This window comes from Trichosurus vulpecula, chromosome 7 (genome assembly GCF_011100635.1).
Source record: "Trichosurus vulpecula isolate mTriVul1 chromosome 7, mTriVul1.pri, whole genome shotgun sequence".
Classification (NCBI taxonomy): Eukaryota; Metazoa; Chordata; class Mammalia; order Diprotodontia; family Phalangeridae; genus Trichosurus; species Trichosurus vulpecula.
In genome coordinates, this window is record NC_050579.1 from 95,257,130 (window position 1) to 95,270,996 (window position 13,867).

General features: G+C 42.8%; 1 protein-coding gene across 2 annotated transcripts; it reads right to left on the reverse strand.

The window, feature by feature from the left end:
• Positions 1–3,071: 3,071 nt before the first annotated feature.
• MRPL18 (mitochondrial ribosomal protein L18) lies at positions 3,072–5,375 on the reverse strand. 2 transcript variants are annotated; one of them, XM_036766080.1, is made up of 4 exons: positions 5,223–5,375; positions 4,734–4,920; positions 3,874–4,105; positions 3,072–3,445 (listed from the first exon to the last, which is right to left on the reverse strand). In XM_036766080.1, exons 1-4 carry the CDS (start codon positions 5,272–5,274, stop codon positions 3,374–3,376), a joined length of 543 nt encoding a protein of 180 aa, XP_036621975.1. In that variant the 5' UTR covers positions 5,275–5,375; the 3' UTR covers positions 3,072–3,373. The 2 variants fall into 2 exon arrangements, with proteins under 2 accessions (XP_036621975.1, XP_036621976.1); XM_036766081.1 differs by having other exon boundaries at positions 3,378–3,441; positions 4,019–4,105; positions 5,223–5,369.
• Positions 5,376–13,867: the final 8,492 nt, after the last annotated feature.

Consider the following 13,867-nt stretch of genomic DNA (forward strand, 5'->3'; position numbering starts at 1 on the left):
GTCTTCTTAAAGGGGAAGTGCCCCCGCACCAGGCCCGCCCCCATCCGCTGCCTCGCCAGGCCAGGCCCTGCCCCCCTTCCTGCCGCGCTACGTGGGGCCACGAGGAGGTGGGGGGAGGGGGACGTGGAGAGGGGTTTGAAGGACTGAAGGATGGGGGGAGGGGGGAGAGGAAAGGAAGAAGCAGGAGGGTGTTGGAAGAAGGGGAAAGGGAGGGGAAGGGGAGATTGAAGGACAGAAGGAGGGAGAAGAGGGAGAGAAAGAAGAGGAAAGGAAGGAGGCAGGGAAGAGGAAGAAAAGAAGAGCGGAAGGTGGAGGAGGGAGAGATGCAAGAGAGGGAAGAGGAAGGGGAGAGGAAGGAAGGAAGGAGCGGAGAGAGGAAAGAGGTGAAGGAGGGGGAGGGGAGGAAAAACAACGGGGAGGAAGGGGGGAGGAGGAAGAGGAGATGTCTTTGTGTGCTTTTGTGTGATCTTCAGCCTCAAAGGGGCCTGAAAGGACAGAGGGTCAATTCAGAATCCAGTTCTGTAAACCATCATCCATTTCCAAATTCTCCACCAGCCTCAACATTACAGCTATTTCTTTCCATGCTCAGTCTACTGGAAAAGTTGGGAGACACAAAGTAAATCTGATTGTGTCCGGTCTCCTTTCATCTGCTCTTTGTAACCTTAGCCAGTACTTTCTCAACACATTCTCATCCTGTTTGAGGCTTGTCTGTAAACTTTTAACAGCATACTATTGCTCTGCTTATAACATCTTCCCATTAAATTTATCCTAGCACAGCAGCTTAGAAGCTTTAGTGCCTCATTTCGAACACATCCCCTTGTTTTCCTTGTTAATGTGATTCCTAATTGCTCCCTGTGTATCTAATCAAGATTCCTAGTACTTCAGTACTATTCTAATGAGGCTGAAGAAATAATTACAGAATGTAGCCTGGGATACTGGACAAGTTGACCTGGGATTAAACCTGGCTTTCTACTTATCTTTGTGGCAACCCCGTAAGGTACATAAAGAAGCAGCATGGTGCACAGACCATAGGGCTCTCAGAAGTCAAGAAGGCCTGAGCTCAAGTGCTTCTGACCTTACTACCTCTGTGATTCTGGGCCAGGCATTTAAACCTCTCTGTGCTTGGTTAACTCATCTGTAAAATAAGTGCCTGGTTCAGTAGTCTCTAAGGTCTCTTCCAGCTCTAAATCCTTCTAGCCTCTGAAAAAGGAAAAAAAAATCCACTAGGATGTTAGATTTTTAAAACCCTTTATTACCTGCCCTAGTCCCTTCCTATCTTTTCAGTCTTCTCACATTTCACTACTCTTCACGTGCTGTCACAATTCAGTGGCTCTTCGCTGTTGCTATCACGAGACTCTCCATCTCCCAAATCCAGCCCTTTTTACTGGCTCTCCCCCATCTGCAAATGCTCTCCCTCCTCACCTATATCTCCCCACTTCCTTCAAGTCTGCTAAGATCTCATATTCTACAGGAAGCTTTTCCTAGTTCCCTTAACGAGTGTCTTCCTCTGAGATTAACATCCATCTACCACATATATGGCATTTGTTTGCACGTTGCCTTCCGTTTTAGACTATGCAGTGGAGGACTTGTTTTTCCATTACTTGTATCCTCGGTGCTTAGCTGTGACAGGCACATAGTAGGTGTTTAATAAATGCTTGTTAACTTACTAACCAGAATCTACTTGGAAGATAAGATCATTCCCACCGAGCTTAACCATCAGTTAACATTAAACCAGCCAGTAATGTAGAGTTCAACAACTACTTTCTCTTCCTAGATTAAGCCCATGGTCAGAGGAATAGTGGAGACCAGTATGGGAAGGCAGTGTCCTGCTGGCCCTGGAGTCAGGAAGAAAGGTTCAGGTTCCCCAGACTTACTAGTTGTGTGACCCTGAGCAAGTTGCAGTCTCTATGAGTTTGTTTCCTCAGCTGTAAAAGGAGGGTAATAACACCGACCTCACAGGGTTGTTGTGAGGATTAAATGAGATGATGTATAAAATGTATGTGTACACATATAAAAATATAAATGTATACTCTATATTTAAGCACTCTGTGGATGTTAAAGGTCTCTAGAAATGTGTGCGGTTTAATTTTCCAAAGGAGTTAGCAGTAATAGACCTTAATGAATCCTCGCCATGCACCTTACGTAGCTAAGTGGTCCAGAGGACAGTGCTAGGCCTGGAGGCAGGAAGACTTGAGTTTGAATCTGACCCGATGCCCGTAATCAGGACAGTTACCTTTCTGTCTGCTTCAGTTTCCTCAACTTTAAAACGGGGATGATAATAGCACCTCCCTCTCACCATTGTTGAAAGGATCGAATGAGAGATTTCTAAAGCACTTAGCATGCATGCACGTAGCAGGTACTTCATAAATGCTTGTTTCCTTCCTCTCTTATCCTTTCCTTTGCCACCTTGGGGAAGGAATGAGGCAAGGGGACTGTTTCTAATTAGAGCCCCTAACATATCCAAATGGAGGAAAGCGACAGTGTGATAATGACTCTAAGGTACAAAGCATTCCATTATTTTCTCCCTGATCTTTGGATCTAATCAACTGACATCATATCAAATCCACTTTGGATTTGCTCAGCCAGGCAGATTTACTTTGTGACCCAGTAGATGCCCTCACCTTCCCGTGCCCTTCCTCCTTCAGAAAATTCCTCTTCTTTGATCATATCCTTACCCTCTTTAAAAATGAGATCTCTTCCATAATTACTTTAGATGACCTCTAAAATTCAGTGCATTGTGTTCAATCTTTTGAACATAGGATTCCCTCAATACTCCATCCATACTGTTTGTACCTGTTTATTTTCTTTGCCTATGTTCCTAAATATTCTTTATTTCTTTGTCATCTGCCCCATACACTTAAAAGAGAAAACACCATACTACCAGTGTCTTGGTATCAACCCCAGAATTTAGTAATAGGTGCACAATATTTAAGATTAGTAATATAGCACTGTGAAAAATATAAAATGTTTCACATAAATTCACATTTGATACTCACAAAAATCCTGGGTCTGACAGAGCATTATTCCCATATTAAAGATAAAGGAACTAATTGACAAAAATGTCTTGAAAATATTTAACAATCTTCTGATATTTTTTAATCTTTGAATTACAGCATTTAACTCACACTTTAAAATCAGCCAGATTTCATGCTTGAAAGAGAATGTGTCTGAAAAACAACTAAAATTAGATTCAGAAGAGAGATGGATTTAGCTTGAATAAAAGTCACAAAAGAAAAAACCATTAAAAAAAACTGTCACATTTATTATACTGTAAAACACCAAGGTGATTATCCCTCAAGTTCCTGTCTCTTGATAAAAGGGTATCAGCTGATTTTTTTTTAATTAAAAGTCCAAAAGAAATTAAATCTCTCCTTTATTCATAGATTCTTCGGGGTTCCTGTAGCACCACCCCACCTTCTTTCATGGCATTCTGTAGTCGCTGTATCTGGTTTTCAGATAGGGAAAGAGGAAAAATAGATTCAGTTAGCACTACACTGAGGCTCAAAAAGAAAATGAAAGCTTTAAGAAAATTTATCTACCTATTACTGTCCCAAAAGAGAAAGTAATTAAACAATATAATACCAGCCCTTGGGGTAATTTTTCCCACTACAAAGAAGAAATAATGTTATTTTTCAAGGAATATATAATTAGTACCTACTATGTATAAGTTGGTCTTAATAATATTACACTTATATAAGTGTGCTAAAGACCTTTAGTACCCAGATACAAAAAAGACAAAGTGCTTATCAAAAATAAATCCCAAAGTCCCAGATAACTAGGACTGCCGCGGGAAAAGGAATTCAATTCACAGCTCTTTAATCTTTTCCAAAAGCAATTTCACTCCCAACTAAATAACTTCAAAACTGAACATGCCGATTCTGAGGATGATTCCCAAGAAGTGGGATAGAAGACCATGAAGTTGATTCCGGCCTCCAGACACCGCTGGGCCAGAACCCGTCCAATATTCTCACTGGCATTAACACTTCGAGTTGTGTAGAGGTGCTTCTTAATAGCCCATTCTCGGGTGGATGCTGAAACCACAACATTTCCATCATGATGCTCAACAAAAGCTTCTATATGGTGCTGGGTCCTCTGAACTCGCAACCTAGAGTAAGGAAGGAAAAGAAAGCTGAGGTAATGAAGTAGATCGCTTAACTACCAAAAGATTCCATCAACTAAAATTTCATTTCAGACTCCCTAAAATATCTGACTCAAAGGGCTGTTGTTTTAGGAATGGTGTGTATTGTCATTTATTGCAATATATTTGACTTAGATTTCCTCTAAGGGAATCACGAGATCATAGATTTGGAGCAGGCAGAACTTTTTTTAAAAAGAACATCCTGAGTATTGGTATCCAAATGAATAAATTATTTCAACTCAGAAATTTGTCATTGGAGTCACAGATCTGAAAGAGACCTGAACGATTATCTTGTCCGACCCCCTTCCTTTAACAGATAGAACAAAAAAGGATGCTCAGAGACAGACTTGTCATTTGGGCAGGTCAAGGTTACATTTTCTACACTCTTATTTTCAGGCTGATAAATACAAAATGAGAAGAAATCCTGCTTGGGGCTTGGTGTCTTTAGGTACCACCTGGAACCCATGGATGCTCTCAGGACGTGCAGAAAGAAAAGGAAGAGAGGGTGGAGGTTTCCCGTCCGTCCTCCGGGTTCGTTTCTCGCCTGCAGGGGCGCTATGCCCTCTGCCGCCTTCGCCCCCCAGCCCGGGCTCACCTGTGCCAATAGGCCCGGGGCGGCCACACCGTGCCCCAGCCCCTCTCCTTCCGGGCCAGGGCCAAGCGCTCCAGATTGCGGGGGTTCCGGTTGGTGAATTCCGGCGCGATCGCCTCATTTTCCTTCGTGTCCCCCTCTGGCGCCGCGGCCGGGTTGGGGCTAGTGATGAGGGGCGCTAACCGAAACCCTGCAGGACCCGGAACGAAGTGAGGAGAAGGAGGCAGGAGTAAAGGACCCGCCCACGGCCGCAGCCGAGAAGAGCAATTGATGCTACTCGCCCTTCTCCTCCCTCCCCCAGCCTGCGGGCCTGGTCCGGGAACTGCAGAAGCAGGAGCTCAGGACTCCGTGCCCGTGGGCCTCCACCCCCATCCCCTCCGAGGGCCGCTAATTTCCCAGCGCTGCACGTTTAGTTTAAAGTGCGAGCCCCCCGGGCCAGTCCCCAGTGAGTTACCTCAAGGTCATCCTGAGAATCGAGGTCTCGGTTCTTACCGGGCTTCCTGCATAGAGCCAACAGGTTCCGGCCCCGCGCCTGCAGCGCCATCGTGCCGATGACCCCGGAGAAAGCGGCCTCGGCGATCAGCTCTGTATAGATCAAGGGAGCAGAACGGCCTGCGTGGGCGCAGCCATATTGGTTCGGGGCAGAGAGCCTTAGGAATGGGGCGCATGCTCATTACCCGAAATGAGCGCGCGACGCCGGCCAAAACAAAGATGGCCACTTGCCCCAGCCAATCAAAAGCAACCAGCTGTTTCTCCTTGACCCTTGGGGATGTGTGACCCTGAGCAAGTCGGCCAGCCTCTCTGTGTCCCAGGCGACTAGTGGATAAATGGTCAATGCTAAACCAATCAGAATATGAGATACTTTACAAAAATCTATAAAATAATAATAACAGATAGAGAAACAAAAAACCAAGACTATCATGGGGAATAATGAAAAAGAGTAGGAATAAAGGGGGAACAGCTTCAGGCTTCCAACTATGTTATAAAGCAACAGTGATCAAAACTTTCTGATATTGGTTACATAGAGAAGACTTCCCTTTATGACAAAAACTGCTGAGAAAACTGGAAAGCAGCCTGGCAGGGTTTAGGCTTACATCAGCTTCTGATGCCATCATAAATTCAAAATGGATCCATTGCAGTATTAAAGATTAGACCACAAAAAATTAGAAGAGAAGCAGATCATACACATCTCACTGCTATATGTAGGAGATGTATTCTTAACTAAACAAGAGATAGCAGCCATTACAAAAGATGAAATAATTTTGATTACACTGGTCAATCAGTCAAGAGTCAATACGCATTGAATAAACATTGGCTTATAATAAATAATAATATAAATTAATATACTGCTCTGTGCTAAGTGCTGGGGAGACAAAGTCAAAAAACAGTATCTCCTCTCACAGAGTTCATAGACTAATGTGGGGAAGACAACTTGTAAACAACTATATGGAAACAAGCTATATACAGGAGAAATTGAAGGTAATTAACAGGGAGAAAGCAATTAAACTGGGGAGGGGGCACGCAGCCAAGGCTTCCTGTCGAAGGTAGGATTTTCAGTCAAAAACTAAAGCAAACCAGGGAAGCCAGGAGGCAGAGATGAGTAGGGAAGAGAATTCCAGGCATGGAAGAGGACAGCTGGTGAAAATACCCAGAGGCAGTGTCTTGTTTGAGGACCAGCTAGGAGGAAAATAAATAGAAAGGCAGAGCATGTGGTGGGGCTACACTGTGTAGGAAGACGAAAAGTAGAAGGGGGCAAGGGTTATAAAAGACTTTGAATGGAAAGCAGAGGGTTTTATATTCAATCCTGGAAGTGATAGGGAGCCACTGGACTTCACTGAGTATAGGGAAGTGACATGGTCAGATCTGTATTTTAGGAAGACCACTTCAGCAGGAGGTCAGTAAAACCAAATCCATTTGTGATACTGGACCATTTGACAATGCTAAGGACTTTCGTTTCTGGGTCCTCAGGATCTCTTTCTGCTGAGGAATTGGTGAGATGGTACAACCAGAGTCTGTAGCCAGGTCTGCATCTTCACATGGGTTAGAATGCTGGATAACAGCTTTCCTAGTCAGATGCAAGCAGGGCCTAAGGGGGAGAGAGGAAAGAAGAAAGGTGGGATACTGCTATTATTTGAGTTCATGATTTCAGAATTCTCAGCTGCCTCAGCTGAGATCAAATTAAATCTGGTGATTTGTTCCATAAAAACACAGAAGGCAGAATTAGAAGTAATAAGAAGAAACTGTAGAGAGGCATATTTAGGTTTGACATAAAGAATAAACTTCCTAACAATTAAAGCTATCCAAAAATAAAACGGGCTGACTTGGGGGTTAACCGGTTCTCACTCACTAGAAGTCTTCAAGCAATACATACCTTATCCAGGATATTGTAGAGGGGATTCCTGTTCGACCAATATTGAACTACAAGTCTTCTGACGTCCCTTCCAACCAAAGTGGAACATTGTGGAATGTCTGCACAAAGAGCAAACAAACCTTAACATAAGTAGACAAATGTGGCACAACACTTCAGGTAAAGAAGGGCAGGGTAGTCAAATCACATCATATATTAAGTAGAATTATTCATGTGAAGAAATCCAGGAATGAGAGCAGGTGAGCATGATGGAGAACACATGGCTGAAGGACAACAAAGGTGAAAACACAGTTTTGAGAGAAATGTTTATTAAATAACCAATTATTGGGGAGATCCAAGTAGCATTTGAAGGATGTTGCTGATGATGATATTAGATTAACTTTCTCCTCGATCTTGTTCAGATCCCACCTAAGTAGGGAAGCCCATTGTGTTCTACTCAGTCTTGGGTGGGGGTGGGGAAAGAGGTGGACTAAGAGCCTTGTCTAGATTGCCTGAGGCTGGGGGTGGCCTGGGAGCAAGAGTGCTCAGTCACATCTCCCAGTCCCTCATTAGAATAGGCCCACCTCTCATTATAATATTCATTTTCTCATTGTTAACCAATTGAGTTAATTCTCCACTGTTGGAAACACCCACTCTTGATGCATATAAACATCAAGAAGCCCCCATGATGGTCTTTGGCATTCCAGAGTGCTACTGACCCTTTTTTAAATTATCTGCTTGCAATAGTTAATAAAATGATTAATTACCCAGAAATTATGTATTTAAAATTTTTTGTAAGTCACAGTATTATAAGCAGAGTGCTGGTTGGTTGGCTGTTGTCCTTTGTTCTTGAAGAGGACCAAAATGACATCACTATGCTAGAGTTAAGTTTCAATGTGTCCGACTACGGCTGATCAGACCAATAGTATCTTGGAATGCTCTACCACAGGTTGAGCACAAATAGTCCTTTTGAACATTTGGGGTGAATACTTTAAATTTGTGCATCCTGCATTTCCTTTAAGCTGTTTCAATCCTGCTTTGCTCATAGAGCACAGCACTTTCTCTGATGTGGGCATGCCATGCTGGGTGGTCCCACGCTAGTGCCTCCCATGTCATACAATCGATTCCAGAGAAATCTTGAGAGTGTCCTTGTATCGCTTCTTCTGACCATCATGTGAGTGCTTGCCCTATGTGAGTTCTCCATAAAATAGTCTTTTTGCATTCGTGGCCAGCCCATTGTGCTCTCTGAAGCAGAGTCTGAATGCTTGGCAGTTTAGTTCAGGTAAGGCCCTCAATGTCTGGTACCTTATCCTTCCAGGTGATCTGCAGAAACTTCCTAAGACAATTCAAATGGAAGCGATTCAATTTCCTGGCATAGTGCTGGTAGACTGTCCAGCTTTCACAGGCTTACAACAATGAGGTCAGCACCATAGCTCTGTAGACCTTCAGTTTGGTAGTCAGTCTAATAACTTTTCTCTCTCATACTTACCTTCAGAACCTCCTAAACACTGAGCTAGCTCTGGTAATTTGTGTGTCAACCTCATTGTCAAAATGTGTACATCCCTGGAAAGTACACTACCAAGGTAAGTGAACTTATCCACAGCATTCAAAACTTCTCCATTTGTTGTAACTGATGGTTCCACATATGGATGGTGTGGTGGTGATGGATGGAGCACCTGTGTTTTCTTGGTGTTGTTAGGCCAAAATGAGCACAAGCAGCAGAGAATTGATCCATACTTTGTTGCATCTCAGCTTCAGAGGCTGCACTGTGTGCACAATCATCTGCAAACAGAAACCATGCACCAACACTCCCTCTACTTTGGTCTTGGCTTGTAGCCTTTTAAGTTGAAGAATTTACCATTGGTGTGGTAGCAGACCTTTGTGACTGTTTGCCTCAAGTTGAAGTCAATCCCTCCCTAACTGAAGTTCCAACTGAAGAAGAGGTTTTGAATGCCATTTGGCTCCTTTCATGTGGCAAAGCACTTGGTGCTGATTTTATTCCAGCTGAGATTCACAAGGTAGGGGGTCCATTGCTCATACAAAAGCTGACTGAAATTTTCCAGGTTATATGGCAAGAAAAGGTTATCCCCCAGAAGTTCAAGGATGCCTCCACTGTCCATCTCTTTAAAGGTAAAGAAAACAGATTGTCCTGTGACAATCACAGAGGGCGTCTCTCTCTTAGTCACTGCTGACAAGATTCTTGCTAGAGTCCTCCTTAATAGGCTGATCCTTCACCTGGAAGATGGTCATCTACCTGAGAGTTAGTGTGGCTTCAGAAAAGGCCAAGAAACAGTTGATATGGCGTTTGCTGCCCAACAACTCCAGGAGAAATGCCAGGAGCAGAACATACATCTCTACACAACATTTATAGATCTGACCAAGGCCTTTGATACTATTAGTCGTGAAGGCTTATGGAAAATTATGTTAGAAAACTGGTTGCCTGGAGAAGTTCATCAGCATTGTACATCAATTTCATGATGGCATGCTTCCCGGGGGTTCTAGATAATCGACAATGCTCTCATGCTTTCCCAGTCACCAATGGAGTGAAACAAGGCTGTGTGCTTGCTCCCACGCTTTTTAGCATGATGTTTTCAGCCATGTTGTCAAATGCTTTTAATGAGAATGAATACGCCATCAAGGTCAGCTACTGCACTGATGGTAAATTCTTCAAGCAGAGTGTAATAAATATTTGTTGAATACAGTTTAACTCAACAGTCAACTGGATTTTTAAAAGATGTACACAAGTATCAAATTGTCAATGATAAAAATAAAAATTATGTATGGAAAGACTAGTGTACTCACACTATTGTTGGAGCTGTGAATTGGTTCGAACTTTCTGGAAAACACTTTGGAACTATGATAGAAAAAGATAGAAAAATTATTCATATCCTTTAACCCAGGGATACCACTATTGGGCGTATATTATAAGGAAGTCAATGGTAGAGACAAAAATCCTATATATAAACAAAATATTCACAGCAGCGGTCTCTGTGGAAGCAAAACAAAACACAAACCTGGCAACAAAATGGGCACTGAACAAATTGCAGCATATCATTGTATCGTAGACTTAGATTTTGATCTGAAAGAAACTTTAAGGTCACCTAGTCCAACCTCCTTATTAGACAAAGGAGGAAACAGAGGTTAAATGATTTGCCCAAGATCACACACAGTATGAAGCAGAGGAGGCAGATTTGAATACAGCTCCTCTCACTCCAATTATAGTGCTTTTCCCACTGCCCTATATAATGGAATACTGCTGTGGTTTATGTTCAGAGAAACTTGGGAAGACATTGTAAATGATGCAAAAAAAAATTGTAGAACCAGGAGAACAGTACATACAGTATAATTATGTAAACCAGGATAACTGAGCCTAAGGAAATTTTGTGTGGTAGCAGTATAAAAGATGGATGGGGAGTGGGGTATTGGGAAAGGCAATGGGAAATCCTGTTAAGAATGATCAGTTTAGAGGCCACGCAAGAGGTAATAAGGGTTACCCAGCAATACCACTATTAGATGTTTCCTAAGGTAATAGGGGAAAAAGGGAAAGAACCTATATGTTTGAAAATATCTTTGGCTGTTCTCTTTGGGGTGACAAAGAACTAGAGACTGAGTTGGGGGATGGCTGAACAAATTGTGGTATATGATTGTGATAGACGTGAATGAAATAATACAGAGTGAAATGAGCAGAACCATTGTTTGAACAGTAACTTTGAATGACCAAGCTATTCTGAATAATATCATTCAAATCCGCTGCAAATGGACCTTTGAAGGAAGATGTTATCCACCTCCAGAAAAAGAACCGATATATGGAGGTGTATATATATATATATATATATGTATATATATATATATGTGTATATATATACATTTTATATATATATAAAAGTAATGTTGGCCTTCTCTCCTGTGGGGTTGAGAAGGAGGGAGGGAGACTACTCAAAACTCAAAATGTAACAAAATATTTTTAAATGCAAGGGTTCTTAAAAAAAAGAAGAATGGGGCAGCTAGGTGGCTCAGTGAATACAGCACTAACCCTGGAGTCAGGAGGACCTAAATTGAAATCTAGCCTCAGACATTTGACACTCTTACTAGCTGTGTGACCTTGGGCAAGTCACTTAACCCCGATTACCTCGCCTCCCCCCCCCAAAAAAAAACCCCCAAAACGATAAGGGCCTTATCTAGGGTGGTAGCCATGTGAGTAAAGAGAAGGGGGCACATGCTGAAGATGTTGCAGAAATAGAATCAGTGAGATTTGGCATGACTGTGAGGTGAGGGAAAGTTGTGAACAAAGGTGACTGGGAGGATAGCGAAGCCTTCCACAGAAATAGAGAAGTTTGGAAGAGGAGTGGGTCTTTTGGAAAGAACCCAATGATTTCTGTTTTAGATACGTTGAGTTTTGAGAAGCTTACAAGAACAGCCATTTCAGAATGTCCACCAGGCAGCTGGTGATGACAGGAATTCAGCAGATACCAGGGCTGGACTATATATGACTTTTAAAAATAAACTGTTGATATCTTTTGGGTTTCTATAGCCTATATTTGTCTTTATAGTCTTCCCTCCTCCCCTTCCCAGAGTGCCATGCCTAATAACAAAGAAAAAGAGAGAAAAGTTCAGCAAAATTAACCAATATAATGAAAAAGTCTGACACGTAGAAATGTTTCACATACGTAGTCCCTTACCTTTGTAAAGAACGTGGGGAGTTATCTTCTCATATCTCTTCTTTGGAGCCAAGTTTGATCATTTGGTTTCAATTGTTTTATTGTTTTTCTATTTACAATGATGTCATTGTGTATGTTCTTTTCTTGGTTCTGCTTACTTCACTTTTAATCAATTCATATCTTTCCATGTTTCTCTAGTCATATTCACGGTTTCTTTCAACACAAGTAATATCCCACTATATTAATGTGCCATAATTTGTTTAGCCTTTCCCAGTCAATGAGCATTGACTTTATTCAGGTTCTTTCCTGCGACCAAAAGCACTGATATTAACATTTTGGGGCCTTTTTTAAAAAATCACTGACCTCTGTTTCTCCTCCTACCTGACCTGACTTAACTCTTAGCCTCCTTTGCTGAATCTTCATCTAAGCTTTCACCTAAGCTTAATTATCATCTCAATTTTGGTGATTTTCAGATCTATTTATACCACTCTAATCTCTCTCCTTACCAGTTGCTTAAAGGATGTCTCTAACTGGATGTTGCACAGACATCTTAAACTCAGCATGTACAGAAATGAACTCATTTTCTTCTTCCCCTCCCTCCCCCCCTTCTTAATATCCCTCTCACTGTTGAGGGCATCACCATTCTCCCAGCCACCCAGGCCCCCAACCTAGGTGTCATCCTTAATGACTCTACACTCTCACCCTCCACATACAATCTGATACTGCCACCAGTGCAGGCCTTCATCTCCTCCCACCTCCCCCTTAACTCTAGTGCCTTCTCTCTGTTGATTACCTTCAATTTCTCCTGTATATAGCTTGTTTGTACAGTTGTTTGCACATCTCTCCCTCTTTGGATTGTGAGCTCCTTGAGAGAGGATACTGTTTTCTGACTTTCTTTGTATCTCCAGCTGTTAGCACAGTTACTGCCACATAGTAGGCACTTAATTGATTTGACCTATGCCTAGCAGGAGGATTCCTGGGTCAAAAGCTGTGGCCATTTTAGTCACTTTTTAGCATGTTTCCAGAGGACTAGGTGACCTCCGAGGTTGCTTCCAGCTCCAGAACTACATTATAATCCTAAAATTATCTGAGAGGTGAGATTGATCATAGGAAAGGCTTTCAGGAAGAGGTGATATTTGACACTAGCTCTTTTAGAATGGGGACACGTCGTAAACTTTATACACATCCCAACCCACTCCCTCCAGCACTTCTTAGGAATGTCTTAAAACAATTTGATCTCCTTTAATTGCAGGGTAAGAAATAAAAAAGCTCTTGGTCCTCTGGAAGGTCTCAGCGAGACTCCTCGTCCGAGAAGCCTTTGATTGCTCACTGTGTACCAGGCATTGCGCCGAGTCGGGCTTACAAAGAAAAAATAGTCCCTTAAGGGGCTCACATTCTATCCGGGTCCGTAACACACAAGTAACTGTTGTGCAGTTACATCGAAAGATACATTATTGCAAGGTATGTGTCAGATTCCCTCAGAGGGAGGGCGCTAGCAATTGTGGGAAGAGGAGGGAGGGCTTGTAAAATCTTCCTTCGGAGGAGAGGAGTCTTAAAGGAAGCCTAAAGCTAAAGGGGAAGGAGCCGGTGAAAAGACAGGGAACCTGGTCGATGATTGTAGTGGAACTGCAAGAAGGCCTGAGTCTGAGTCAGAGACAGCTAGGTAGAGCACCGGACTTGGACTCAGGAAGACCTGAGTTCAAATCCGCCCTCAGACACTTGCCACACTAGATGTGTGACCTTGAGCAAATCACTTAACCTCAATTGCCCTGCCTTCAACACTCCAAAAACAAGAAGAAGGCCTGAGTCTTTGGCGGAGGATCTTGTGCTGCAGAGTATAAGAAGGGGACTAAACCATCCCAAGGTAGGGTGATATGGTTTGTACCACCTTCTTCTGCATAACCTCTCCCCCACGGGGCATGGGAGTCCCCTAACCAGGGCTTGGAGGCAGGATTTGAACCCAACTCCTCCAAATCCAGTGGTCTTCCCAGTGCATCATATACTGGAATATTGCTAATTTAGGAACCAGATGCAAAGCCCTTCAAGGCCACAAGGGTCCTGAGCTCTAACAAAGGGCCAGGCCTCCTCTATCCATTTAGGTAGCATGCACCTGCTGGGGACCTATAAAGGAG

Excerpts from the sequence above, each read along its gene's own strand:
- MRPL18 (XM_036766080.1), bottom strand. The coding sequence starts at position 5,274 with ATGGCGCTGCAGGCGCGGGGCCGGAACCTGTTGGCTCTATGCAGGAAG. Across the intron at positions 4,921-5,222 it reads GGCTCTATGCAGGAAGCCCG|GGTTTCGGTTAGCGCCCCTC; the intron begins GTAAGAACCGAG and ends CGGGTCCTGCAG. Across the intron at positions 4,106-4,733 it reads CCCCGGGCCTATTGGCACAG|GTTGCGAGTTCAGAGGACCC; the intron begins GTGAGCCCGGGC and ends TCCTTACTCTAG.